Raw genomic sequence first — 25,973 nt, 5'->3', positions numbered from 1 at the left:
CTCCCTCCCCCTCTTCTCCCACTCCGCCCCCCTACTTTTCACTCAAGCACGTGTGTACAATTAAACTGAACAGATGCCTTTGTCCCCGTGCCTAAACTTTGCCTGGGCCATGCTCATCTCCAGGTAACAGTGACCTGACTTGGAGTCAGGGTTTCCACGAATCAGCTGCGGGTACAATGTGGCTTTCAGGAGTTACTGATAGAAGGAGAGAATCTGATAAAATTGGAAAAACACTTGGCCAAACGAGAACCGGCCTTGACGTCAAGACCCAAACCAGAACCAAATCTGTACTTTCATTTTTTTCTCCCAAAATAAGCAATAAGGAAATTCTTTTGCACACACATGCATACATAATTTTATTCTCTGACCCATTTCAGGGTGAGTTACATACAAAATGGTCCTTTACGCCTAAATACTTCAGTCTGTGTTTCCTAAGACTCGGGATACCATTCTACATACTGTGGGACAACAGCCGGGTTCATCATCTACATGGACAATACTTGTATCTAATGTACTGTCTATGCTCATACCTTCCTGTGATCTCATGCTGACCTTTAGAGTGTTCCTCCCCAACCCCCAGGACAGGATCCAGTCTATCATGTATTATATTTAGTTGTCAGGTCTCTTTAGCTTCCTTTCATTTGGAGCATTTGCACAGCCTTTCTTGGGTTTTTTTTTTATGACACTGCCATTTTTCAAGACTACACCACCCCCTTTCTTGTTAACAGAACTTTCCTTATCTGAGGTTTGTTTGATGTGTCCTTGTTATTACATTGAGATGATGCATTCTTGGCTGGACTTCTTCCCTGTTCTTAAGTCTCACCTTTTTTCCCATGAAGACCAATCACACTTAATAGCCCTTGTCTTCTCCTCTGGCCTCCTCTGCCTGTTGTTATTAGTTTGTTTTTTAACTGAGGTATAATTTACATTCCATAAAAGGTGTAGCTTGTAAGTGCACAGTTGGTGAGTTTTGACCATGGCATGCACCAGACACCATATCCTACTGAGAAAATGACATCTTAGACTTGAAATAAACTGTGTTGGTTACTCAGGCAGAGCAAAGAAGCCTACCCAGCCTCTCCTGCTTTTCAAGGCAAAAGGATTCTGTGACATCAATGACGTGTCACTCAATGAGAAGCAAATCTCTTTCGGGTGACAGTTGTTATGGGCCCACCTACTTTAGCAATAGTGGTATGGACAATTCATAAGGGACCACAAGGCAGAAGACTGCTGGGATTCTGATCAGTTGCTCAGACCACAAGATGCTCTGTGGCTCAGCTGGAGAAGGAGTTGCCCAGGAGCCTTGGCAGCTAGACTTTGAAAAGCGCCGAATCAGAGCTTCCGGTAACTCTAGCAGTGGACCAAATTTAGTTTGTGTAAAACAAATTTTGGTGACCCTTAAGAACTGACTTGGGAGGTTGCTGGCAAGCAGCTCTTGGAAGTATGCACAACTGATGCATGTGGATTTGTCTTTGTGCAAGGAACCCAAGGAAGGAAGTAGGCACCCTGCTCACACTGAACCATTGCCCCTCAGCCTGTTGTTCTAGAACCTTCAGGGCTTTGGCTTGGGGTGCACACGTGCAAGTGAAGGGTTCACATTAGGTATATTTCCTTCTAGAATGAAATGTATTTAGTTTCTCTAATGAGAATTTTTTGTTCGAAAATGAGGATAAGATGATGAATCAAATTTTGATTATTTCTTACCATGAGCACTTTGTCATTAAGGCCATTTTCTGCTGTACTCTCTAAATCAAGAGTCTTTTACTATGATAGGTGGAGTTACACTCAGGATGCCTGTGGTGTTCTTTGTTTTCCCAAATTCATTTAGGGTCAACTCAAGCACCCTACACCGAGACGAGCAGGATGTTCAAAGTTGATAAAGTTGCCCCCCACCCTGCTCCTAACCTTCACCTAGGAGCTTAGGAAGGCCTACACAGTTCTAAAAAGACCCCTCCTCTGGGCTCCCCTGCCTTGTCCAGCTCAGTCCCCGCCATCGCTCCTCGGAGCACACACTGTGGCTGTCTGGCTCAGCAGCAGTGCCTGGTGCCTTGCTTGCTGGCTCCTGCCTGGGCCAGGAGGTCCCTCTGTAGGCAGGTGCCTCTGCAGGGAGCTCTGCAGAGAGTACGGCTGTCCAGGTTTGGCCAGTTCTAACAGGTACACATGCAACCACTCCTTGGGGGGTCCTCCCACCTCAGAGAGGCTGCACTGGCCCAGATGCAGGCTGAGGTCCCCACAGATCTGCCACTAGTGCCCCTCTTCTCAGAACTCAGGGTCCTGTCACTGCATCCCGCTGTACCCTTCCCGGACACAAACACGAACAAGTTTCACTTCTTTCCTTTTTCAGGCAATGCTGTTCAATTTCTTCAGTGGGTCATGACCTTGGAAACAGGAAAGTCAGCTGAAACACAGTGACTGGTCACTGATCCACTGAGGTAAGGAGGGCCCAGGCCTCAGGAGCCTCTCTGGAAGGGAGAGCGCCACCAGTCCTCCTCTGTGTGCCTATGTTAGGGTGGGGTGGAAATACAACATCATTTCTCAACAGGTCACTTTCTCCAGAAAATCCTTAACAAGTCCGCCATCCACTGATGAGGCCCTGCTGGTCCCCAGTTAGCGACGTGCAGGCTCACCAAGTGTTCTGTGCTCGAATGCCTCTGGGCCAGCAGGCTCTCAAATGGAAGGGGGCAGCATGGGGTTATTTCAAGGGACCCACCAATCCACAAGCATTATAGATTGACAGAATTCCTAAAATATCTCACATACATGTCTGGCCATTTTTCTCACATGTGTAGGTGCTATTGTGGGAACACAATAACAATTACTTAAGTACACTGATGATCCATGGTAGCTTCTTGTCATATGTGTTTTCTTAATCTGTGGACACAAAGTGAACAGCTGTTCTGTGGGTTGGTCTCCATTGTATATATGTAAAAGGTACTCGTAGAAAGAGCTGGGACCCCTAGTCCATGCCAAGGCTGTGCCCCCTGTCGTGGTCTGTCCTGGCTGCTGCTGTTTCCTGAGCATGTTGTTTTGCCGTAACCGTGAGCTCAGTGGGTCTCCTGATAATAGGAATCACACACTGTGGCCTGTCCCAGGCACTGTGGCCCTGTGCCTGACACTGTGGGCCGTATGTGCCTCAACATCCATTCAGTGAACACGTGAGCATCTGATCGGCAGCTCTAGCACCGGGGCCTCCCAAAGCTTCACCTGTGTTCGGCATTCCTCCAAGCCCAGCCCTGTCTGGTCCTTGTGCCAGGGACTAGAGATGCTAAAAGAAACTTCCAAATCATAAGCTGCCACGCTTGTCGAAGATGCTATGGAAGCATCCAGTAATGTGGATGGACATCCTCCAACAAACAGATTGGGTGTAACCTCTGTGGTTTGGGTTTCAACAAGCTGAGGGACCCCTCAGTTCACTTCCCCAGGGTATTGCCAACTGGGAAGCTCTGGCCCAGTTCCTGTTTCTAAAGAGTCCAGCAGTTTTCTCATGATCTAAAGAGTCCACGATAGGCAGATGGTTTAGTAGAAAGAGCCCTGGATTAGGAGCAGCTGGGATCTGCTCTGTTTCTCAGTTGCTATTTACTGTACAACCTGGTGCAAAGGACTCAACACAGTGGGCTGCAGTTTCCTCATCGTACACAAGAGGGGAAGAATCGGTGGCCTGTGTCCACATCATTTGGCTTTTGTGAAAATTAACTGAGAACGTTGGCAAATGCACTTTACTTGAGGCAAATAGTTATCATTCCTGTCTTTATTACCTTGCCTTGATGTGACCTCAGATTCCGGAAGTGCTGGACTTGCTAATCTCAGGCAGCCACGCCCTGCCGTCACCTGCCGTGACCTGCCAAGCCTACTGTGGAAAGATTGTAGATACCGACCCAGCTCTGAGAACTACCAACACTAGTGTCAAGTCTAGAAGCCAGGACAATATTTGCCCTTGTCAATCGATTGAAAGAACAAATGAATGTGTCCCCACTGTATGTAACTTACACAACGGTGTGTTATGTTGTGTACACCTTCATTAATCTTGGCCAGCTATGTGGGACCACAGTTTGAAAAATATTCAGTCACACTGCCCAGAACTCAAGGGCACCTCTTGAACTGCATGGCTATATGCCTGGCCTCTTCACAAACCTCCTCCCTCCACTTTTGGGCTGCCATTGCTCCAGCCCTCACTTCCTACTGGCACACAGCCTACTTGAGAAGAAGGCCCCGACTGTACGGTCCTGGCTAGTCTCCAGGTTTTTGTGCCCCTTATCACATTCCAAGGGCTCCTGCCTTCCCAGAGGCTTCCTTCTTTAGGAACTGAATGGAGCAATGTGTATCTCTTTACGGAGCTTAGCATCAATAATTCCTGCCCTGAACTGGGAAATTCTTAGAAAGTCCACTGTATCAAAAGGCTAACCTGCCTGGAGATAAGTATGCTTCTTGGCAGCCACACATCCTTATGGGAGCAATAAAACTGTGTTGCCAAAGAGACAAACTGATGTAGTCAGGACCTCTGAGGCACAGCTGTTGACCTTCTCAGCCAGACATTTCAGAAGATCCGGGGAGAAATGGTTTTGCCCCATTTTGTCATCATGCATATTCTTGAGCTCAAACGGGCTTTGTGTTCAGGTGTGTGGCTGATGATCTTACTTGCCCACATCACCCCTCAGCTGGCACTCCCACTGTTACCATCCAGTCCAGCTTGTCTCCTCTCGGCATGTCCAGATATTAGGACCTTCTCCTCCTCGAATCCTGGCCACACTCTGTCCCTTTCATTCCATCAGATTATCTTAAGTATGGTAGAGTCAGGCTTCCTCAACTTCCTTCCTCTTGCCTCAAAATTCTCTCGCATTCGTCTCTTGCCTCTCCCCTCCCAACTTGGAAAAGAAAGTCTTTTTCCTTCTTTGCCCATTGGTCTCCGTCCCCACTGTCACCCTGACTTCAGCAACTCTCCCTTCTACCCTCTCCTTCCCCACGTTGGTGACACGAGTCTCTCAAGACTGTGTTCCCAGGGTGTGGAGCTCCATGGCCCGGGGTGGAAGAGCCCAGGGAGCATGGACAAGTCACTTAAGCCCAGCTTCAGTTTCCCCACCTGTCAAATGGAGAATATGCGGATTTCATAGAGTTGCCGTGGTGACTGAATCACGGGATTTGTGTTAGCACAGAGCACATGGCTGGGGCGCAATACTTGTTAACTACAGCTATTAGCATCAGTATAGCTCCCTCCCAAACTCCTTTACAGCGTTTTCTCATTGATGTCTACCCAGGTCTTATTGCAGCTCACCTTGGCATTTGCATCTAACACTGTGACTTCAGCTGTCACTTCTATGTCTGTCACACCCCTGTCTAGACCTCCAGCCCTGACATTCCATTTGCAGTCCTTCCCTCGACGGGAACCAAGGTCAAGTCCCCACAGTTCTCACTCCAGCCTACCCCTCCATCCAGGGTCCAAACCAGCAGCAGCAACGATGAGTATGTGTGCTCACCCACTCCACGCCAAGCTCTGTCTTGCATGCTTCATCTGCTGGTTAATTCCCTGTGTGGGAGGTACCACCTCCCTCATCGCCACCCAATTTTGAAATCCTGGGTCATTTTCGACACTTTCCTCTCTCCTGCTTGGCCTGTTGGTTCTACATCATCAATGCCTTTTCCATCTGCCGCTCCCCTCTCCTCCCAAAGCCCACGGCCCTGGGTCTGGCGTTCCCAGCCTCTCGCCTGGTCTGTGGAGCAGCCTCCAAATCAGACTCCTCACCTCTACTATTCCCACCCCCTTCCATCCCTTCTGAAGGTCAGGTTCACTTCCTACCACACAGCTGTGCTCAGGTCATGCTGCTGTCCAAGACGCTCCACTGCCTGCAGAATAGAAAGGAAGCCCATACTCGGCTAAAAATCCAAGCTCTTCACAACTGACCCTGCATCTTCCACCCCTCCCCCCTCATCCTGCCACATGCTTGCTTCCCTGCCACTGACTCTTCTTTTTTTAAGATTTTTTTTTTAATGTGGACCATTTTTCTTTTAGCATCTTTATTGCAGTATAATTGCTTTACAATGGTGTGTTAGTTTCTGCTTTATAACAAAGTGAATCAGCTATGCATATACATATATCCCCATCTCTCCTTCCTCTTGCATCTCCCTCCCACCCTCCCTATCCTGCCTCTCTAGGTGGTCACAAAGCACTGAGCTGATCTGCCTGTGCTATGCGGCTGCTTCCCACTAGCTGTCTATTTTACATTTGGTAGTATATATAAGTCCATGCCACTCTCTCACTTCAAATGTGGACCAGTTTTAAAGCCTTTATTGAATTTGTTACAATATTGCTTCTGTTTTATGTTTTGGCTTTTCAGTTGCAAGACATGTGGGATCTTAGCTCCCCGACCAGGGATCGAACCCGCACCCCCTGCACTGGAAGGTGAGGTCTTCACCACTGGACCACCAGGGAAGTCCCTTGCCACTGACTCTTTCCTTACATCGTTTCTCAGTCTGAAACAGCTCTCCCTCCCTACATCCCCACCCCCAAATCCTAGCCAGTATTCAAACACCCAATCAATAGCCACTTCCTCTCTGGAGCCTTCCCGGTCTGCAGAGCCAGATTCTGAGGTTCCAGAGCCTTCCTGGGGCCCTTCTCATTCTGGTGCACAGCTGATTCCCCACCAGACTGAGTGCTCTTTGAAGGCAGGGGCTGTGCGTGTCTGATACCTGGTTTACCTACTCTGCTTGGCTCAGAGCAGGGCCTCGGGAAATGCTAGTGAACGAATGAAGCAAAGAGTGACTTCAGTCAAGTGTAACCCTCAGCCCTTTGCCTCCAGCTGGGCCTGGTGAAATTCCTATGATGGTCAGCACAGAGTTAAAGCTGAGTCCTCCTCTGATTCCACAAACTCTGGCCTCCTGTGGTGTTGAGGGCTTTGTGATCTGCACATTAATTAGGCTCTTAATGAAAACACAGACCTGAAAGCTCCCAGATGGGGGAGGAGTGAGTGTCATTGGCCACCGGGCTCCAGGATGTGACTTGGCCCAGGCAGCAGAGGGACCTCACCCCTGAATTCCAGCTCGGGCCCAGCAGGGTGCCTAGTGAGGCTCATGCCTGGGCGAAGGGTAATGATAACTTGAAAACGGCACCTTCACAGGCACCTTACTGTCAAGGCCAGACCTGAATTAATTCAGGCCAAGCGACAGAGGTCCCAGGAGAAAACCTCCGTGAAGTTGGAAGAGTTTTCACGAGGATAGCTGCCGTCTAGCATGTACTGGTAGGCAGCGCCCAACGGACACTCCCTTTAAACTTTAGCAACTGCCTATGTAATTTGGTAAAACCCCTCTGTATAACAAATTTCACAATATGTACCAAGAATCTTAAAAATGACTGTACTCTTTGACCCAGTCACGAATCAAAGAGCCCACACATTTGGGGAAATGACTGTAAATGAAGGCAACTCTTTATGGACAAATTTGCTGATCACATCACTATTTTTAGAAGAGGAAAAACTGTAAACAACCTAAATGTTCACTAGTAGGAAGACTTCTAAATAATAAGTTTAATTGCATAGCTAACATTTATTTCGTGTTTTCAATGTACCAGACATTGTGCTAAGATCTTCCTGTGTTACGTTATCCCATCCCATCCCAGTTCTGAAGGAGCTACTCCTGTTACGCCTTTTATGCATATGAGAAAACTGAGGCTTGGCCACAACAGGTGGGGGTAAGATTAGAAGCAGGTGGCCTAACTCCAGAAACTGAATTCTTACTACACTGTATCATCCCTCTCAAAGTGTGTGTGTGTGTGTGTGTGTGTGTGTGTGCGTGTGTGCGTGTGTTTATTTGATGGAATATTGTACATCTATTTTAAATATTATCCATCTATTTTAATTTTATAATTCTATTTTAGTAACATGGAAGCTGCTTCTGTTTTACGTTGAATTAAGAACAGGATGTGAAACTGTCTATATAACATTAGTACAACCTTTTAAAACATTTAATCCATGCATGTAGAACAGGAAAAGGAAACATATTAATGTGTTAACGGTGACTGTATTTGGGTGGGTGGGCGCTTTCTCCCTCCACATTCAGACAGTCAGGATGAACTCAGTGGCTTTATATTTGCACGTCTCCAACGTGGCGTAGTCTCTCATAGCCCGTTGTCACCACCTGGGGAAGTGGACTGGCAATTCTGGGGTAAAGCCACAAGCCATGAGCTATCCCACAAGCCTTGCACAGGGTAGCCTGCAATTACCCATCTCAGCCCAGTTATCAGGGAGAGTGGGCCTGACTCAGAGCAGAGACCACAAGCTCGCAGCCAACCACAGCCCCACACTGTCCAGCCCACACAATGCTTTGGGCTGCATGGTGTTACATTGGTTGGTGTTTGGTTTTGTCTTTACTTGAATTATCTGACAATTTCCAGTTGGAAGACCCTGGGAAAATCTAGCTTTCTGCCTTCTCTTAAAAAGCAGAAGATCCAGGCCACGTGGCAACAGTCAGCCAGAACAGGGTTGCAGCCACCCCTCCCACAGGATCTGGGCAGCTTGCAACTGTGCGCACCACTCCCGACTGCCTTCCCAGCACCAAGGCTGACACATGTGCTTGAACTGCTGTGTTTCTAACAGCAGAGTGATATGGAAAGTGAAGTATGTTCTGTGTTTCAATAAAAAGAGGAAAAACGAAACACAGGTTAGGAGGGCTGTAGGTGTCCAAAAAATGGAAAAGGGTACATTTTCCAGGTACCTGTGCTTACTTATGTTACCTCCCTGGTCCCAGTGGGTCTTTGAGTTTTCTATCTCTGGCCAAGAGGGTTCCCGAGGAACAAGTGAAAGATAACTACACCCTTCCTCATCTTCTGGAGAGATCCCTGGCGGAAAGTCCTGCCTGGTGACCCACTGCCTGCCTCCCATGCTTTATCCCCAATAGGTGATCCTGACCAGCACCTGTAGTCGCCAAAGCCCTTTCCCCATGCATCTGGGGGGACAGGGGAAGGTAAGGAAGAGTGGGCCACGCAGAGCGGAGCTGCCCAAAGCCACAGAATTCAGACCCATCCCTCGAAGCCCACAAGCTATGCCCACTACTTGAACAATGTCATTTTGGAGACATCCTCCAAGTCCCCTTTCCTCCCTCAAAGTTTGCAACTGGTTTTGTACATGATGATTTTGTGCAAAGGCCCAGATATTACCAAAGTTGTTGTAGCCTCAGCTTCTACAAAACCCTGGGGCAGAAGCAGAAACAGCATCAGTGGGCTCTGAGTCAGTTGCCTGGGTCTGTATCCCAGCTCCACCTTCCACTAGGTCAGTGACCTCAGGCGGGTGATGGAATCTCTCTGTGCCTCAGTCTCCCCTTTGTAAATGTCTAGGAATTGGGTTGTCGTGAAGATTAAACACACACCAAGTTCTTCGCACAGTGCCTGGCACATGGTGAGGGCTAAGTAAATACTGGCTGCTCGGCCCCCATGGCTGTGACTATTCTGGATTAGTCCAGATCAGAGGCTCTAGGGGCACAGCTGAGGCAGACCCTCCAGTCTTGGTTTCTACCTTCCCTCCGCCCACTCAGGTCAACCGTTTTGTGTCCGCACTGCCAGCTAAGCCCCTGGGATCAGGTGCTAATGACTTGGAGCTTTGCAGGGCTGAGAAAAATCTGTGTGCAGGACCGCCCTTGGTATCTTATTAAGAGACTTCCCTGAGCTCCCCAAAGATCAGCTTCCTGGCACACACTGGGGAAGACAGAACAAACACATTTTCATTTTCTGTTGCTGCCTCAAGCGGTTTACTTAAGAACCGGTTTCCTTCTGGCGCCATGCGGATGAACTTACAGCCTGAGGCCATGGTCCCGTCTGTACAGGAGTAGGGTCACGGAACTGCCTCCCGCCCAGATGCTGGAGGAGAGCGGGGGCACACCATCCCCATGTTCTCACTGCTCAGCGGGCTTCTTCAGGAAACAAGGCTCCAGAAGGGTCCCGACTTCCTGGACGGGCAGTTCTAGAGAGTCCCAGCCCAGGTGGGCTGTGCCTCAGGCTCCCATGGCCCAGGAGAGCAGGCATGGGTGGCCCTCGGTGCTGCCCTAACCAGGTATACAGTCCTGACCTCTACGCTCTCCTTCCACCCCTCCCACCACCTGCCCCGGAGCCCTTCCTGACCCCCAGCCTGGCTGAGAGCCCAACCCACTCCCTGCCACCCACCCTATTTGGAGTGGCCCAATTCCTGTCTGCCCGTCTGCTGGACAGAGCACTACAAGAGGGATGGAGCCTTCTGTTCATCGCTGTGTCCCCAGCACCTAGCCCTGAGCCTGGCACGCAGCAGGTACATAACTATTGTGTGTTGGGTAGATGGACAGGGCTAACAGTCATGCTGACCTCCCACTGTCGGGTGGACATTAAATGACCTCCCACTGTCGGGTGGACATTCAGCTTAACAGCTTAACACAGTGTCAGGACACGATGAACGCTTAGCCACTTTGGCAGCTGCTAATGGAGGCTGCTCAGCTCCCTCAAAGTGAGGCTCCTGCACTGGCTGTTCTGCTCCTATCCTTCCTCCAGTCTCCGGAGGCTTCTAGCCTGGCCTCAGGACCCCTGTAGCTCAGGCCTTAGCCTGCCAAGTCAGCCACCATTCTAGAACCCTCTGCAGGGAAAGTGTAGGTGGGCGAGGACAGAACAGAGAATGGAAGCAAACACTGTGAAGAAAGTTTACCAATTAACTTGCCTCCAAATGCCCCGGCATTTATTGAGAAACACCTTCCTTGGTGTCTAGGCTGGCTGAGGGCCCCCTCACACGTACACAAGCATGCCTACTCCTCTCTCTTCCCCTTCCATGGACAAGGTGCCCTGGTTGTGAAGGAGGTGGGGCTGCCCCCAGGAGCCTCATCACCGAGACTCTTGCAACATCTGGACCCCAAAGAGCTCTAAGGCTTATGGAGAGATTTCCTCTGCACCCTAGACTAACACAGCTTTTTGGAAGTAGACAGGATAGCGCAAAAAACCAGCCTGGGGGCCAGGACTCCTGGGTTCTAGGCCTGTCCACGACGCCCTTCATTTCTCTACATCTTTGCTTTTGCCTCTGGGATAGGACCAGATCAGTGAGCTTCAAACTCTTCTCAGAGGTGTGACCTCTTTGGTCAAACTGAGCTGTACCAAGACACGATTCAGTGTCAGGTGGATGGAGGTAAGGACCTGCCTGCCCCGTGTCTCCCTGGGCGGCCCCCATGGGAGTATGCTCTGTGACCCTCTGGGTGAGCCAACCCGCTTGTTGCCCTGCATCTGCCCGCATGCTGACAGGGGCCCTGAGCACCCAGCAGGTGCGACTCATGTTCTTGGGGTAGCAGGGACCCCCGTGAGAAGTATTAGCATTGTGTTCAGAGTGTGTGCAGACCTGCCCTGGACACCTCCCCGGCTGAGCAGGGAGTGCAGGCTGAATCGAGGAACCTGGGTTGGGGGCAGGAGAGGCACTGGCCTGGGATGCTCCTGAGCGAGGTTTTGGGGCTTCAGCCATGGGGCAGAGCCGACGTCCCCCCACCTCTGTGGGCAGAGGGTTCACATGGAGGCCGTTCAGGAGGCTGCCGAGGAGAGGGGTCTTACCCATGAGATCTGTCAGGTATATATCTGAGGTGACAGGAGGGACCTGGAATGCAATCCTTCCATTATACAGAAAAGAGACTGAGGCTCAGGAAGGGATAATATCTTCCCTGAGGAGACAGAGTAAAATGAGAGCCAAGGACCAAACCCCAAGGTACTGAAATTTGTCTAAGACCCCCAGCTCATCCTTCCTCTGGAGCTGGCACTATCTACTCTGCACAGCAAATGCCTTCCCACTCTTTCCATCCTCCTTTATCAAAACTGCTCCAGGAGGAGTCAGAAACCTCTTTCCCAGCAGGGAGGAGATGACAGCTCCAGCTCGCGGTGCAGGAGTAGCTACGTAGCACATAAGAAATGAAGCTCTGGGCTTCCCTGGTGGCGCAGTGGTTGAGAGTCCACCTGCCGATGCAGGGGACACAGGTTCGTGCCCCGGTCCGGGAAGATCCCACATGCCGCGGAGCGGCTGGGCCTGTGACCCATGGCCGCAGAGCCTGCGCATCCGGAGCCTATGCTCCGCAACGGGAGAGGCCACAACAGTGAGAGCCCTGCGTACCGCAAAAAAAAAAAAAAAGAAAAAAAGAAAAAAAGAAATGAAGCTCTAATGGAACATCAAGGGTGAGGGAGGGGCGGCCCGCTTCATAGCCCTGCAGCCAGTCCAGCTTGAGGCCTCCCTGGCTGCACTCCCTGGTGTGTGTGTGTGTGTGGGGGGCAGGTGTGGGTCTGAGACCTGGGCAGTCACACAGGGCCCCCCACTTGACAATGCTCTGCTGTCGCCCTTTTAAAATTCTTACTAATTTGTGATCAAAAGATCACATTTTCACTTCACCCTGGGGGGCTGCAAGTTATGTAGCTGGTCCTGACTGCCCAGTCATTAACTGTGTGTCCTTGAATAAGCATCTTAACCTCTGGGAACTTCAGTTTTCTCATCTGTAAAATGGAAAAAATCACAGCACCTGCCTCAGAGAATTGGGCTGAAGACGAATTAAGAGAACCCACGCGGGGCTCTTTGCAGGCACCGGGCACGTAGAAAATCCTTAACCACTGAGAGTTACCACTATAGATAAAATGATTCAACATAGATGCCCTGCTCCATAAAAAGATTATTAACCAAATTCCAGGCCTGGGAAACCAGGAAAGGGTCACAGGTCCCCAGACACAAGGCCACCTCCCCTGGCCGCTTACCTTCCCGAAATGGCTGTGTTTGCATCTGCAGCCGGATCTTGATGAGGTCCACGGGCGCACCCAGCCCTACAGAGACCACGCCAGCCACCATGCTGGCTAGGAGCAGGTCAGACAGCACGCGGGGTGAGCCGGCCTCGGGCTCCTGGCACCGGTGGTGGCTGAGGAACCTCTGTGTGTTGCTGAAGACCCCAAACACCACTGAGTTGTAGACAGCGATGCTGGTGAGGGGGAAGGCCATGCCCTTGAAGAAGCCAAACACCTGTGGGGAGACCCAGGGGGAGGAAGCATGAGGGCCTATGCTGCCCTTGACAGAGACCTTGCCCTCCTGGAGCCTGCAGGCTGGCAGGGGAGACACCATAGGAGAAGCAAACCAGTACGTTGGTGGAAAGAATAAAAGAGGATGCTGATGTGAGGGGAGAGACAAGAGAGGGCGAGAGCATCCTTAACCCGAGGAGGAACCGGCTTCTGCATGAAGCTTTGGCTCCTGAGCCGTGATGTGCTGGGCCTGGAACCTGCATCTGTCACTGGAGTGGCAGTGTTCCTGGGCTGTGGCTGAGGGCAGCCCATGGAGCCCCAGTGGGTAGTGGGCTTACCAAGCACCACACACTCTTTCCTCATGTGTCACTCCAACAAAAGCATTCTCTGGGCACGTGCCAGGCCCTGGAGGACAACAAGAAAGTCACACTCTCTGCCCTCACTGAGCTCACAGTCTGGGGGCAGGGGAGGGGGGACCCAGGCAAACTGACAGGCAATTAAAATATAATGTGCTAAGCCTGTAGTGACGGGGTAAGAAGGGTCCCACAGCATCCCAGGGGCACCTGGGCCAGCATGTAGCTGGGTGCCCCGAGCATGGGAGTCTATTGGAAAAAAGCCAGAGGGGGAGTCCCCGGATGAACAGCATGAAGTGGCTTCTGTCCATACACACTGCGTTCTCAGCAAACACCACAGATGCTCCACTGAACCTGGAAAATTCCACAGGCTCTTCGAGGAGTCAGTGCAGCACACATGGCACCAAAGATGAAAAAGCACCGGGAAGCTATTGTAAAATCTCCAGGCTGTACTCAAACCCACTAATCCTGACCTGAATGCATGCCCCCTATTTGCAAGGGGCAGGACACCTCCTCACACAGGCGTCCACACACACACGTGCACGCAAACACATATGCACGCACGCACCGTGCTTCAGCCTCTTCCTCTACAACAAGGTCCCTCAGATAACTTGAGACATCACTTAGCTCTGAGCTGCTGTGTGTCAGAGGAACGCCCACAGTCCCCACAGAAACCCCAGAGCGGAGATGCAGGCTGGCAGACACTGCGGAGAACACGTGCCAAAAAGGAGGCTCAACAGCTGCCGTTCAGGGGACGCAGGAATCGGACAACATTACCCCGGAACAACGAGTGCTGGGTTTACAGCGCTCACCCTGATTTTAAAGCAGACGATCAAGAGAGTCAGAACAATACCAGGACACAAGACATGTTTTGACTGAAGAGAAGAACCTCCAGGTGCAGGCAGGAGGCTCCCGAGCTCCAGGGCACTTCCTAGGATGGAGCCTGGGGGGGCGGGGACAGCAGTCAATAATGGGGCCACATTTCCAGTGACTCAAGGAAAAGCCCAGGGCTGCCACAGGGCTTACACCTGACTATTTCTTTAAACCAACAGGTCACTTCATTCTAAATTTTAAATTTTATTTTAAATTCCCCAAGGAGGAGCCTTGGAAAGTCTTCCAAAGCACATACTCATTCTCAAGAAGGTCACCTGATGCTGCTTCTACAAAATGTAATTCAGAATTTCCCCTTTGCAGAGAAAACCCCTGGGTCCATGGTCTGGAGCGACCTGGGGTACAAGCCCGTTCGGGGTGTCTGGGATCAGAAGAGCCTGCTCCCCGCACCCTCCGCCCCATGCTGGGATAAAGGGAGCCTGTGAACACATGGTTTACCGCCACACATTAGGTTTTGAGAACCTGGCAGGTCCTCCTGTTTTTGTAGGAATTTTCCACATTGTGGTTCTAAATGCCTCCGAATTTCTCCAGAGAGGTGACGCCAAACCAGTTCTTTTCCTCAATAACATCCCACTTAGGGGCAGGGTTAAGTTTAGGTAACACATAATATTTGAGGAGTGGTGTGAGACGAAGAGAGAAAATTGAGCCGGAGGTGATGAGCGGAGTAAACAGGCCTCCTGCTGGGCGTGCCCTCGGTCCCCAGGAGGAGGCCCCACCCCGGGAGCACTTACGCTCTCCCTCCTGTACACCGTGCGGATGCAGCTAAGGGTGCTCCCGTAGCCAGAGCCGGCCTGCAGGCGAGCCTGCGGAGAAAGGCAAGGGCGTGAGGGCCAGCCGGAGACGGGTTACATCCCCGCCTCCCTCACGGCTCTGGGCTCCCAGCACTGAAGCCCAGAGAAGGGAAGCCCCTGCCCCAGTGACCCCGTCAGGAAGGAGGCCTGGACTTCAGTCCCGGCCTGGCTGGCCTTGCATCCTCTACCTGCACCAAGTCCCGTTCCCACCTTGCTAAATGCAGCAGGAGTCCCCTTGGTCTGAGAGAAGAACAAAGGCCAGTGTGGTGTGCAAGAACAGTGCTTGTGTGGGGACATACGATGCTGCTGCAACCTGAGTACAAAAAGCTAACCCGTGGCTCTGGCCCCCCTGCTGTCCGTCAGTCTGCCCTCCTGAATACTGCCAGGAGCGACCTGCTCTTCCCATCTCCAGAACCCCTGCATCTCTCACCCTGATGATGGGCTGGGCCCCTCGCTGGCCTCCTGCTTCCCCCACCCCAACTCCTCTGCCTGTGTCTACACAACAGTCAGACTAATCTTTTCCAAACAACGATGAATGTTTGTCACTGCTGTCTCAAGCTCTCCAGTGGCCTCCCACCAAACTCAGAAGAAATTCCACCCTTAACCAGCACCCAGAAGCGTGGCTTTCACCACCTGCATGTCATTTCCTCCGCACCCGTTGGGCCTGCCACACGGCACGTTCCTGGACCCTGGAGCATCCATTGCTTCTCACTTCCAGAACGTTCCACCTGCTTTCCTCCCCTGGAAGGCTCTTTCTCCAGCTTCTGCTCATCTCTTGGGTCTGAGCTTACATGCTGCAATGATGTGATCTGTTTGTCTGTTTACTTAGGGTTTATTTGGGCTCCCCCTCTGGGGCAGGGCCGTCTTGTATTTCCCTCTCGTCCCCGGAGCCGAGCGTGGCTGTGGCACTCGGCCCTTTGCACTGGCTACCCGAGGGGCCGGAAGGTGAAACTGTGGCATCCTCTAATGGAGGCTGGCTCTGGTGACTGGGGGCATCCGCAGACAGGCAGAGGGTCTGAGAAAAGCCACAGAAGAGCCCAGGGCACACCTCACTCTGGGTCTAGACCAGAGCAAAAGTCTGTCAGCTCTTGAGGAAGCTGCCACCGAGGCCAGCAGCACAGCTCAAGCCTCTAAGGACTCCAATTGCAACAGGAGCTAGCATTTAGTATGCACCAACTGCATACTTGGGAAAACACTGGAAATCTTATGGAACTTTTCTCACAGAATCCCACAAATGCTCTGAGGCATGGATACTATCCCCACTTCACAGATGAAGAAAGCTGATTCCCTGTATATGTTTCCGATTGCTGCTGTAACAAATTATGATAAATTCAGTGGCTTAAAACAATGCAAATTTATTCTCTTACAGTGTTCTAGCTGGGCTATAGAGAGCTGAGCCCTGAGTAGAAAACCCTGGTCACATTGCATCAGACATAAACTTTAAATGCACCAGCTGTGCCAGGAGCCAGCAGTGAATCCTGACCCCAGCTCTACTGCCACCAAGTAGCCAGTGCTGGCTCTCCCACCTGTGGTGAGGCAGCTGTGGGCAGGGAATGAGTCTTTGACCCAGGTCAGCAGCCCAGATTCTTCTAGCTTGGCTCTCCCAGGGGCGAGCCTGGGAACCAGGAACAAGTCACTCATCTGCCTCCCCACACTCCAATGTGTGTATTCTTCAGGACAGGAGGGGATCGCTCACTGCTCTGTCCTCACTGCACTTGACAATCCTCGTGACAGCCCCACCGGGGAGGTGCTCTTTGCCCATTTTACAGACAAGGAAACCGAGGCTTGGGGAGGTTAAGTGCTGTGCCCTAGGCACAGGAGAGTATGTGGGAGGCTGGAGCTGGACTCCAGGTTATTCTGACTCTGAGGCTCTTGCCCAGACCTTTCTCAGTGAACAGGAACTCTAGAGAAAATGCCAGCCAGAATGAAGGAGGATGTTCTGGAGAGAAACAAGGGCCCCAGGCCACAGCCCTGGGCTGGACTCAGAGGCCAGCCATGTAAGCCAGCATCTTTAGGCTGAGACCCTCAGCAGAGAGGTTCTCAGGCTGAACAGAGACAAGATTTTATGTATCAGGAAAGGTTCCCTGCAGAGGCTCAGGGGGCAGAGTAGAGAAAAGAAGGAGAGTCCTGGTCTTTACAGGTGACATGTGGCCAGGCAAAGAGTGGCCAGGCTTGCCTGTGCCAGGGGCAGGGGATGAGGATGGGGGTTCCAACGAGCTCTACCCTCCCCTAACCAAGCTGCAGGTGAGGAAAGGATGCTCTACCAGGGAGAGACACTGGTTGCCTGGGTCAGAAATGTGGCTGTGAGGCCTGCTGGGGCAAGGACTAGACTTGCTTTGTCCACCACTGCTGCCCTGCCAGCCCCACAGTGCCTGCACAGAGAAAGCATCCAAGATGCATTTGATGTATGAGCAAAAGGCTGGGCCTGTGTGAGGGGCCAGGAAGTACCTTTAACTATTTAGACACATAGGCTGACCTCCCCATCAAGAAGGGAGCAGGCCTGGGCTCTGACTGAGGAGGGCCCACGGCCACGCAGGGAGGAAGATGGGGAGAAAGGGGACCACAGTGACCACTGGAGAAGGGCCTGGCAGGTTCTCGTTGTGCACGATCCTGGCACAGCGTTAGATACAAATGTGGAAGTCAGGGTGAGGAGGCGCTATTTGTGGCCACGCTCTCAGGGTACAGCTGTTAGTGCTGGTCACCATGGGGACAGGTGGCAGGGGTAGGGGTGGACCCAAAGAATGTCCCTTTGTAACATCTCGCTCCTCAATGCTTCGATTTGTTGTATGACCTGAGGTGACACCCTTCCCCTTTCTGGGCCAGTTTCCACACGTGTAGAACAAGAAGCGTGGATGACCCCAATGCCAGGTGGCTTTGCTGGCTCCGTCAAGTTATAACGGCTTCCCATTCCCAACCTAAGTCTAGAGTCCTAACCTGAAGGTCAAGGCCTCCAAGGATTGAGTGCCGACCTACTGGTCCTGGATTCTGATCCGTAGCTGCTTTCAGAAACCTGATGCGTCAGCAGAAGTGGCCATGTTGGCCCTTCCGAAGCATGGTCCCCCCGGGCGGTGTCCCCACCTCACTGTCTTTGCCCGTGCCGTTCTCTGTGCCTGGAGTATCTTTTCCAATGGCCCAACCTTAGATTATGGGCCCAGATTCTGGTTCCTTCGCTCCATAGAGGCTTGCAAGAGAGCACTCACAGTGCCCCATCCCTCCCCTGCAGCTCATGAGAGCCTGGAGGCAGAAATGGAGCTTCACAAAAACAAAATCACTGCCCAGCAAGGACGGGGGAGCATTCCAACTGGGCCTCCTAGCGCTCCGCCCCCGCGGACTGGCACAGAGAGCCTGCCCTGCGCTGGTGGCTTTCTGGGGGTCAGAAACAGCAGGCACATTCCCGGGGTCAGACTCACTCCAGGCCCCTTTCCAAAAGGTAATGGCAACGTGGCTATCGTACCTTGACTGTGTCCAGAGGGTGGCCGACGATGACGCTCGCTGCACCTGTGGATCAAAGAGGACGCCCTGGTTACTCAGTCCCTGGACTCCTCGCTTGTACTGGCTGGTTCTTCGGACAGAACAGAGGACTCAGACACTTACATTCACTTATTCAGTCAATGCCCAGTCACCAGAGGGGACAACCCCCACCCAGTGTGTTAGGCACAGGCTCACGCATGGAGGAAGGCAAGAAAATGGAGTAAAACCTGGGCCCTGCCTCAAGAAACAAGTACCCTAAAAAAAGGGAGGTAAAGGTGCTGGGATAACTGGGTACCCACATGCAAAAGAATAAACAGACCTCTACCTCATACTATATACAAAAGTTAAAAGAAACCAAAGACCTGAATGGAAGCACTGCAACTATAGAAATCATATGCTAAAATATAGGGGGAAATCTCCACGAATGGAGATTTGCAACAGATTCTTACATATGACAACAAAAGTACAAGCAACATAAGAAAAATTGAATAAATTGGATGTCATAACAATTAAAAACGTTTGTGTATAAAAGAACACTCTCAGGAAGGTAAAGAAACCTACAAAATGGGGGGGGGAATATTTGCAAATCGAACATTTGATAAGGGTCAAATATCCAGAATATGTAAAGAACTCTAACAACTAAAAAGAAAAAAAACACTTTTTTAAGGGCAAAGGACTTGAATAGACATTTTTCCAAAGAAGATATACAAACAGCCAAGTAGATGAAAAGATGCTCAACATCATTGGTCATTAGGGAAATGCAAGTCAAAAGCACAGTAAGATTCTGCTTCACACCCACTAGGATGGCTATAATAAAAAAAAAAGAAAAGGAAAATAACAAGTATTCGTGATGATATAGAGAAATTGGAACTCGTATATATTGCTGGTGGAAATGTAAAATGGTCCAGCTGCCGTAGAAAACAGTTTGGCTTATTACAAAGTTAAACATAGGATTACCCTATAACCCAAGGATTCCACTGTTAGAAATATACCTAAAAGAACTGAAAACAGGCACTCAAACAAGTACATATTCACACATGTTTATAGCAGCACTATGCAAAAAAGCCAAAAGGTAAAAACAGCCCAATGTCCACTGCTGGATGAATGGCTAAATAAAATGTGGTGTATCCATACAATGGAATATTACTAGACATAAATAGGAATGAAGTACTGATACGTGCTGCAGTGTGGATGAACATGGAAAACATTATGCAAAGTGAAAGATGCCAGACAAAAAAGGTCACATCCTGTATGATTCCATGTATATGAATTATCCAGAATAGGTAAATCCATAGAGACAGAGAGCAGATTAGTGATCGTAAGGGTTTGGAGGAGGGGAAATGGGGGTACCTGCTTAATGGGTCCAGAAACTTCCTTGGGCATGAGAAAAATGTTTTGGAACTAGATAGATGGTTGCACAACACCGTGAATGTACTAAATGTCACTGAATTGTATACTTTCAAATGATTAATTTTATGTTATGTGAATTTCACCTCAAAAAAAAGAGGGAGGGTATGAAGAGAAAACCCAGAAACTTTTCAGGTACCTGCAGGTTATTTAGCTTTTCTACGCCTCCCTTTTAGCATGTGTAGTGGGAATAACATTAGCACCTACCTCACGGTTCCATTTTAAGAATGAACTGAAGTAAAAAACGTAAAGGACCAGCAGAGCTTGGCACTTACAGGACGCTCAAAAGGGGCTGCCATCCCTATTGATTTTTTTTTTTTTTAAGAAGGCCTCTTTGAAAAGGTGATGGATACTCTGGATCTTTTCAATGAAAAATGCCCATCCACACACACATTCACAAGGTCAGAACGATTCTGGAGGCAAGCAAGACCGCCCTGAGGCCATACCGCAGAAGGCAATGATTGTGAGATTGAAACAGGAGCCATCCTTCTGAGACCAATTCCCCGTCATGCTGATGAGGAAGAAGTGTCTCTGCTAGCAGGAGTGACTGCACCAGGTAGGGCACATCAGGGGTCCTGGAATATTAGATATCTACAGGGCAGAGAAACCAGCTATTCCAGAACAAATGTTCCCTTGGTCTAGAACCTCCAGGCCCCTCTCAACCCCTCCTTCGCACAGAACGGGGCAGAGGCAGAAGGATGGTGGGCAGCGGAAAGCCGGGCCATTCACTCTACAGGAACCCCTCCCTTCAGGGGAAGGAAGGAGCTCTGGTCCTCGGGCTCTGGCTGTATCCCTCAGCCCAGGGCAGCAGCCCCAGACCCAGCCTTGGGCCATTATCTCCCTGCACACTCATTAGTCCACCCATCTGAAAGCAGGGATACAAGATAAGAAACAGAATTATCAGGTCAGTGGTTTCCAAAATGTGAAGGATGTAATGGTGAAAGTTTATCATGACAGGTCACTGAGAGAGAAAACAGCTATAGATGAGTACAGGGCTTAAAATGGCCCTGGTACCAGACTGTCTGGGTTGGAATCCTCGTGTTCATCCTAGATGTACGGTTTGGGGAAAGTCATTGAATTTCTCTGAGTATCCATTTCCTCATCTGTCAAATGGGGATGTAATGATAGTAGCTACCTCATTAGAGCTATAAAGAAATATACGTAGACAGGAGACCACATATTGTATGATTCCGTTTATATAAAGTGTCCAGAAAACCCTAATTTATAGAGCCTGAAAGTGGTTGCCCAGAGAGAGAGGGAGGGGATGGGGTTTAATTGTAAATGGGCATGAGGGATCTTACTGGGGGATGAAATGTTCTACAACTAGTTTATGGTCATGGTTGCACCACTTGGTAAAATTACTAAAAGTCCCTAAATTGTACACTTGAAATGAGTGGATTTTATGATATGTAAAATAACCTCAATGAAGTTGCTTTAAAAGTATCCATGCAGCATTTAAACAGCACCTGACACTTAGGAAGTATTCACTGCTACTACATTCATGTTCATTTCATGGAAGCGAAAACAAAAACATACAAAACCACGTTGACATCAACAAAGTAAGGGCAATCTCAGAATAAAGGACAACCCACTACTTGCTGTGTGAGTTGGGGAGGGTCTCTGTGTCATCAGAGATTTTGAGCTACTCTGACAGTCTTACCCTCCAGGACATTTCTCAAACCAAGCCCCTGGCAGCCCTACTGAAGTTGGTCTGACTATTTAAAGGGCAGCCGAGGAAAGCCTCTCCCTCCGAACGGCTGAAAGGTTGTCCGAAGAGGGTCTGGATGTGCCTGGTAGGTCCCTGGGCACAGTCCCCTGACTGGCAAAGTTAGGAGAGGTAGGTCTCAGCCCTACCCAAGGGAGCCTGTGCAACGGAACTGGCCCAGGGAGAGGAATCACCTTTGCTTGGGAGGGTGAGAAGCAGGGGCCCTGCAGCCACCTGTCACCTGTGGGGGACAGACATGGACTCCTGCTAGGAGATGGGAGGGTGCCACCAGAAGGGGAACCACCCGGGATCCTAGCTGGTTAGTTGCTTTTTTTGTTTTTTTTTTTTTTTTCCTTTCCTACAAATCTCCTGGTCTCCATACCTAGAACACTTAGTGGGGCACAAACACGCTAGCCATAGCCTCTACCTGAGCGTCTCAGGATTTTACATTGGGGAGGGACTGCATTCGCCAACAGCTCTTTTCTGATGGTCCTCTTAGATGGAGCCAAAAGAAAGGCTATATCTGACAATAAGCAAAGTCCCTCACCCCCGCACCCCCAATAGCTGAGCAAAGAGGAGGGATAGACCTATTGGAAAGAGAAGAATGGAGAAGCAAGGCAATGGATACGACTATTGCCCAAGCAAACCCCAGGCTCAGCAGAGAGCGTCTCCAGGAGTGGTAGGAAGGGACCGGCGGGCCCAACAGTGCCCGAGGAGAGGCATGACAGTTGGCTGTGGCTGAAAACGTGAAGGGTTCCTTCTATCTGGCAGCGGACACCTGCAGCCGGTGCTGGGCTCCCAGCTCTGCGCTCTGCTCCCCGCAGCCGGACGCCACAAGGGCCGGCCTGACCGCCAGGCCGGGCTCCGCATCCCGCGCGCGGGGGCGGGCGGCAGTCAAACGCCACCCTCACACACGAGTTCCTGTGAGCCCAGAGTCCCCAGACTCAGGTGCGCACCAGGGCGCCAAAGGGTGTGTACGCGCCGGGATGTTCCATTGGCTGTCCGCTTTGACCATTGGTTTAATCATTACAGGATCAAGTTCCGCGGACCCAAACTTTGAGGCAAATCGCAGGCTCGGGATGAATCTCCCCCGGGGTCACGGCAGCAGGCGAGGAGCGGCAAGACCAGCCGGGCGGCGGGCAGCGAGCACCCAGGGCGCGTGTGGGCAGCGCCCGGGCGCGGCACGGCGTGGAAACTCCGCCTGCGCAACTCCCGGCTGACTCGCTCTCTTCCTCTCGGGCCGGGCTGTCCCGTCAGCGCACTCACCTCTGGGGGTCCCTCCCATCCGGGGATGCGCTCACCTCCGATCCAGCCCGCCACAAAGTCTTCCAGCTGGAAGTTGCCCATGGCCGGTGCCGCGGAGCCTCGCGTTCCCGGAGTCGGGTCGGTGCCCGTTCAGGGTCTGCTGGTCATGGCCCACGGGCGAGCGCGCCGGACGGACGAAGTCAGGGACGCGGAGCTACCGGCAGGCACTTCCTTCTCCACAACGGGTTCGGAATGGCTCGGAATCGCCGAAGCGCGCGGGCCGCCGGGCTCGCGCTCCAAGTGCCCGCGGGCAGCTGACATCACGCCCCCAGTAGACCTTAAAGGCGCAGCGCGCGGGCCGGGCGAGGGAGTGTCCACCGGTAGCTATGGTAGTTCTTCACATCTCCTCTGAGACACTGGAAATGATTTCAGGGACATTTCTCAAAGTTCATGACAAGAGGTACAGAGGAAGGCTTTATCCGAGGTCCAGAAGTATTTGATTACAAACACCAAGGTCTCTCTGTGATAGGATTATTTAGCTGGGTGGACACATCCTCTTTTTAGCGAAAACAGAGCTGAAATAATTATAATTGAATGTCCAACTATCAACTAAACCAGAAGTTCTCAATTCTTTGAGCTGATTGAAAGCCATGGACAGTTTCTCTATAAAATACAAAAGACACACACTCTTCCATAACAACTTTAGTGGTCAGGGGCTCTTCTCTCGCCTGTACTCCACACCTTTCTCTAGCCCCCAGGTTTCAAAACCCTATCTATTCCTGAATTACTGAAATAATGTGTGGAAAGCACCTAGCCCAGGGGCAGGCTCCAAATCAGCGCTAAGTAAGTACTCGCTCTTAATAATGTTCAACATTTCCTGGGCACTGACATCGGGCCCCCTTCACTGTGCCTGGGCTTACCCCTCACAGCAGCCCTGTGAGATGGGTGTTATTATTATCCCCATTCCTAGGGAAATGATTGTTTGACACATAGATTTTAATCTTTTAGAAAACTGGTCCAGATTAGGAGACGAAAGTTGTTGCACCTGAGTTATAGGTTTAGCTGTGTGAGGACAGATTTGAGCTTTTTCCCAGGAGATTCGGCTGCCACGGTGGAGAGCCCAGGGGAGACCCCACCCAGACTTGAAAGTCCTGCAGCACCCCCGGCTGAGGGCACACAGCCCCCTGCTGAGAGCACCCCGGGCCAGGTGGGAATTTCCAGAGCCCTGAAAACTCTCAGCCTGCCCCTGGCCAGGCTTTCAGGAGGGATGGGGCTAGCCTGGAAATTTCCTCTGAGAGCTGCCTGGGCGTGAGGTCTGGGTGGCCAGGCAGCTCACTGTGCCTCTGGAAGTGCCTGCCTTGAAGCTCCCCAAAGCCTCTGATGCCCCACCCACAAAGCCCCCAGGGCTCTCTGAGCCAGTCCCCACCCCCTGCGGACAAGCAGACCCAAACCCAGCTCAGCCTCCTCGGCTCAAACACTTCTGACCAGCCTGCAAACGCACTCCCCGCACGCCCCAGACAAGCACAGGGAGCCAGAGCTGCCTTGCCCTGAGGATGTTTTCAAGCCACAGTCTTGTGCAAAGTCTTACTTCCTCACTCCCCCTCACAGCAGCTGTGAGCAGGCACTGGGGGTCATCCCTGCGATGGTCACTTTTATGTGTCAACTTGGCTGCGTGACACTACCCAGTGATTTGATCAAACGCTCATCCAGGTGTTGGCTCATCCAGGTGTTGCCGGGAAGGGATTCTGTGGAGGTGACAACCAACTGATTTTAAGTCTGGGAGCTCATCCTTGATAATCTGGGTCAGCTTCGTCCAGTCAGCCGAAAGCCTTTAGAGCAAAATGGACGTTTCCCTGAGAAAGAAATGCCACCTGTGGGATGAGCATTTCCAGCCGGCCAGCCTGCCCTCCAGATGTCACACTTGCCCAGCCGGACCCTACAATTATGTAACATAGAATCTCCCTCTGTTTCTGTTTCTCTGGTAGAACCCTAACTGTGTACACCTGTAAAATAGAGACGAGGCGGCTCGTAGGAGACTCAGGGAGGTTTCATGAAAGCCTAACCAGTCAGGGGGTCTCATGCCCCCCAGCTGTGAGCTGGTGGAGAAATTCTAGGGACAGCCTTGCTCTGGACCTCTCTCCACACACTTCTCACCCCGCCCTCCACTTTCCTATCCCGCCCCTTGTCCTGAAATGGTGCTTCGCGGTGTGCCCATGTCTCCCCGAGCCTGTGCTGACCCCCATCAGCCACGGGCTCTCTCTTCCCTGTCTCACCCCCAGGCAGTGATGCTTATTGACATTCCAGCCACATCCTAGGCCCTGGCCCCAGAGCAGGCAAGACCTGGAAGGCCAGGGTCTGACTCTGCAGGGGCCCAGCTCCCTCCAGGCCCAGGCTCAGCCTGAGCCAGCCCGGAAGGAAGGCAGAGGGGTGGTCACCTCTCTCTCAGACTTCCTCTCTGTAGGCAGCCCTGCACCCAGCCAGGTCCCAGCTGGAGGTCCATGCTTGCTGGGAAATGTGACCTGGCTACATGGAGGTGCTTTTGGTCCAGTGAGAGCTCCCTGGCCTCCCTCCAAGAAGGAGGAGGACTGGTGTACCTCAGTGTCCTGCTAGTTTCCAGCAGGGACCCAGCCGTAGCACCTGGGATTGCAAAAAATGGTGAGGGGTAGTGTCTGAAGGAAGGGGCCTCTGCTGGGCCTCTCCCACTGGCACATTCATGTCACATCATCAAGACCATCATGGTGTGGAAGCTGCCCAGGGCTCCTTCTTCCAAAGCAAGACAAAGTTTGCCACTGAGGCTTGATCCGAAAAGGGCTGAGAGGAGTGGGGCTACCAGTAGCACCTCTCCCCCCTCACCGTGCTCTGCCCTGCCATGCCTGGGACGTGTGCCAGGACAGTTATGAGAAACGAAAGGTCTCCAAAGAGTGGTCACTGTGTGAACTCACCTGGAAGCCAGTCCACAGGTGGAGAGCCTGCCAGTTCACCAAGGTCTGCCTGCTCTTTTGGAGGACCACCTACAGGGTGCCAGGTGGATTGTCGTTCCCTCAGTCCTGTGTTGGCACCAAGTAAGAAAGCCTTGAGTTGGCAGGCAGAGGCTCCGGAGCCCCGGGACAGCCTCCCGGGCCCAGAAAGCGGCTGCTTGAACT

General features: G+C 51.5%; 1 protein-coding gene across 5 annotated transcripts in view; it reads right to left on the bottom strand.

Annotated features, from left to right (window-relative positions):
• The window catches only part of SLC25A48 (solute carrier family 25 member 48), a 43,627-nt gene extending 20,553 nt beyond the window's left edge, over positions 1-23,074 (bottom strand). For 4 of the 5 annotated variants that reach the window (XR_003004093.1, XM_024752397.1, XM_024752400.1 and 1 more), the window contains exons 1-4: positions 22,887-23,074; positions 18,457-18,500; positions 14,943-15,014; positions 12,713-12,971 (exon numbers count right to left, since the gene is read on the bottom strand). Coding sequence is in view for 4 of the 5 variants with exons in the window: in XM_024752397.1 (XP_024608165.1) it covers positions 12,713-12,971; positions 14,943-15,014; positions 18,457-18,500; positions 22,887-22,932 (421 nt within the window). In the remaining variant the exon portion in view is untranslated. The remainder of the gene's footprint in view (positions 1-12,712; positions 12,972-14,942; positions 15,015-18,456; positions 18,501-22,886) is intronic. The other variant, XM_024752399.1, reaches the window with a different exon arrangement.
• Positions 23,075-25,973: the final 2,899 nt, after the last annotated feature.

This window comes from Neophocaena asiaeorientalis, unplaced genomic scaffold (assembly GCF_003031525.2).
Source record: "Neophocaena asiaeorientalis asiaeorientalis breed wild unplaced genomic scaffold, Neophocaena_asiaeorientalis_V1.1 scaffold204, whole genome shotgun sequence".
Lineage (NCBI taxonomy): Eukaryota > Metazoa > Chordata > Mammalia > Artiodactyla > Phocoenidae > Neophocaena > Neophocaena asiaeorientalis.
The sequence above is the reverse complement of the archived record's forward strand: the minus strand, read 5'-3'. Positions and strand labels throughout refer to the sequence as shown.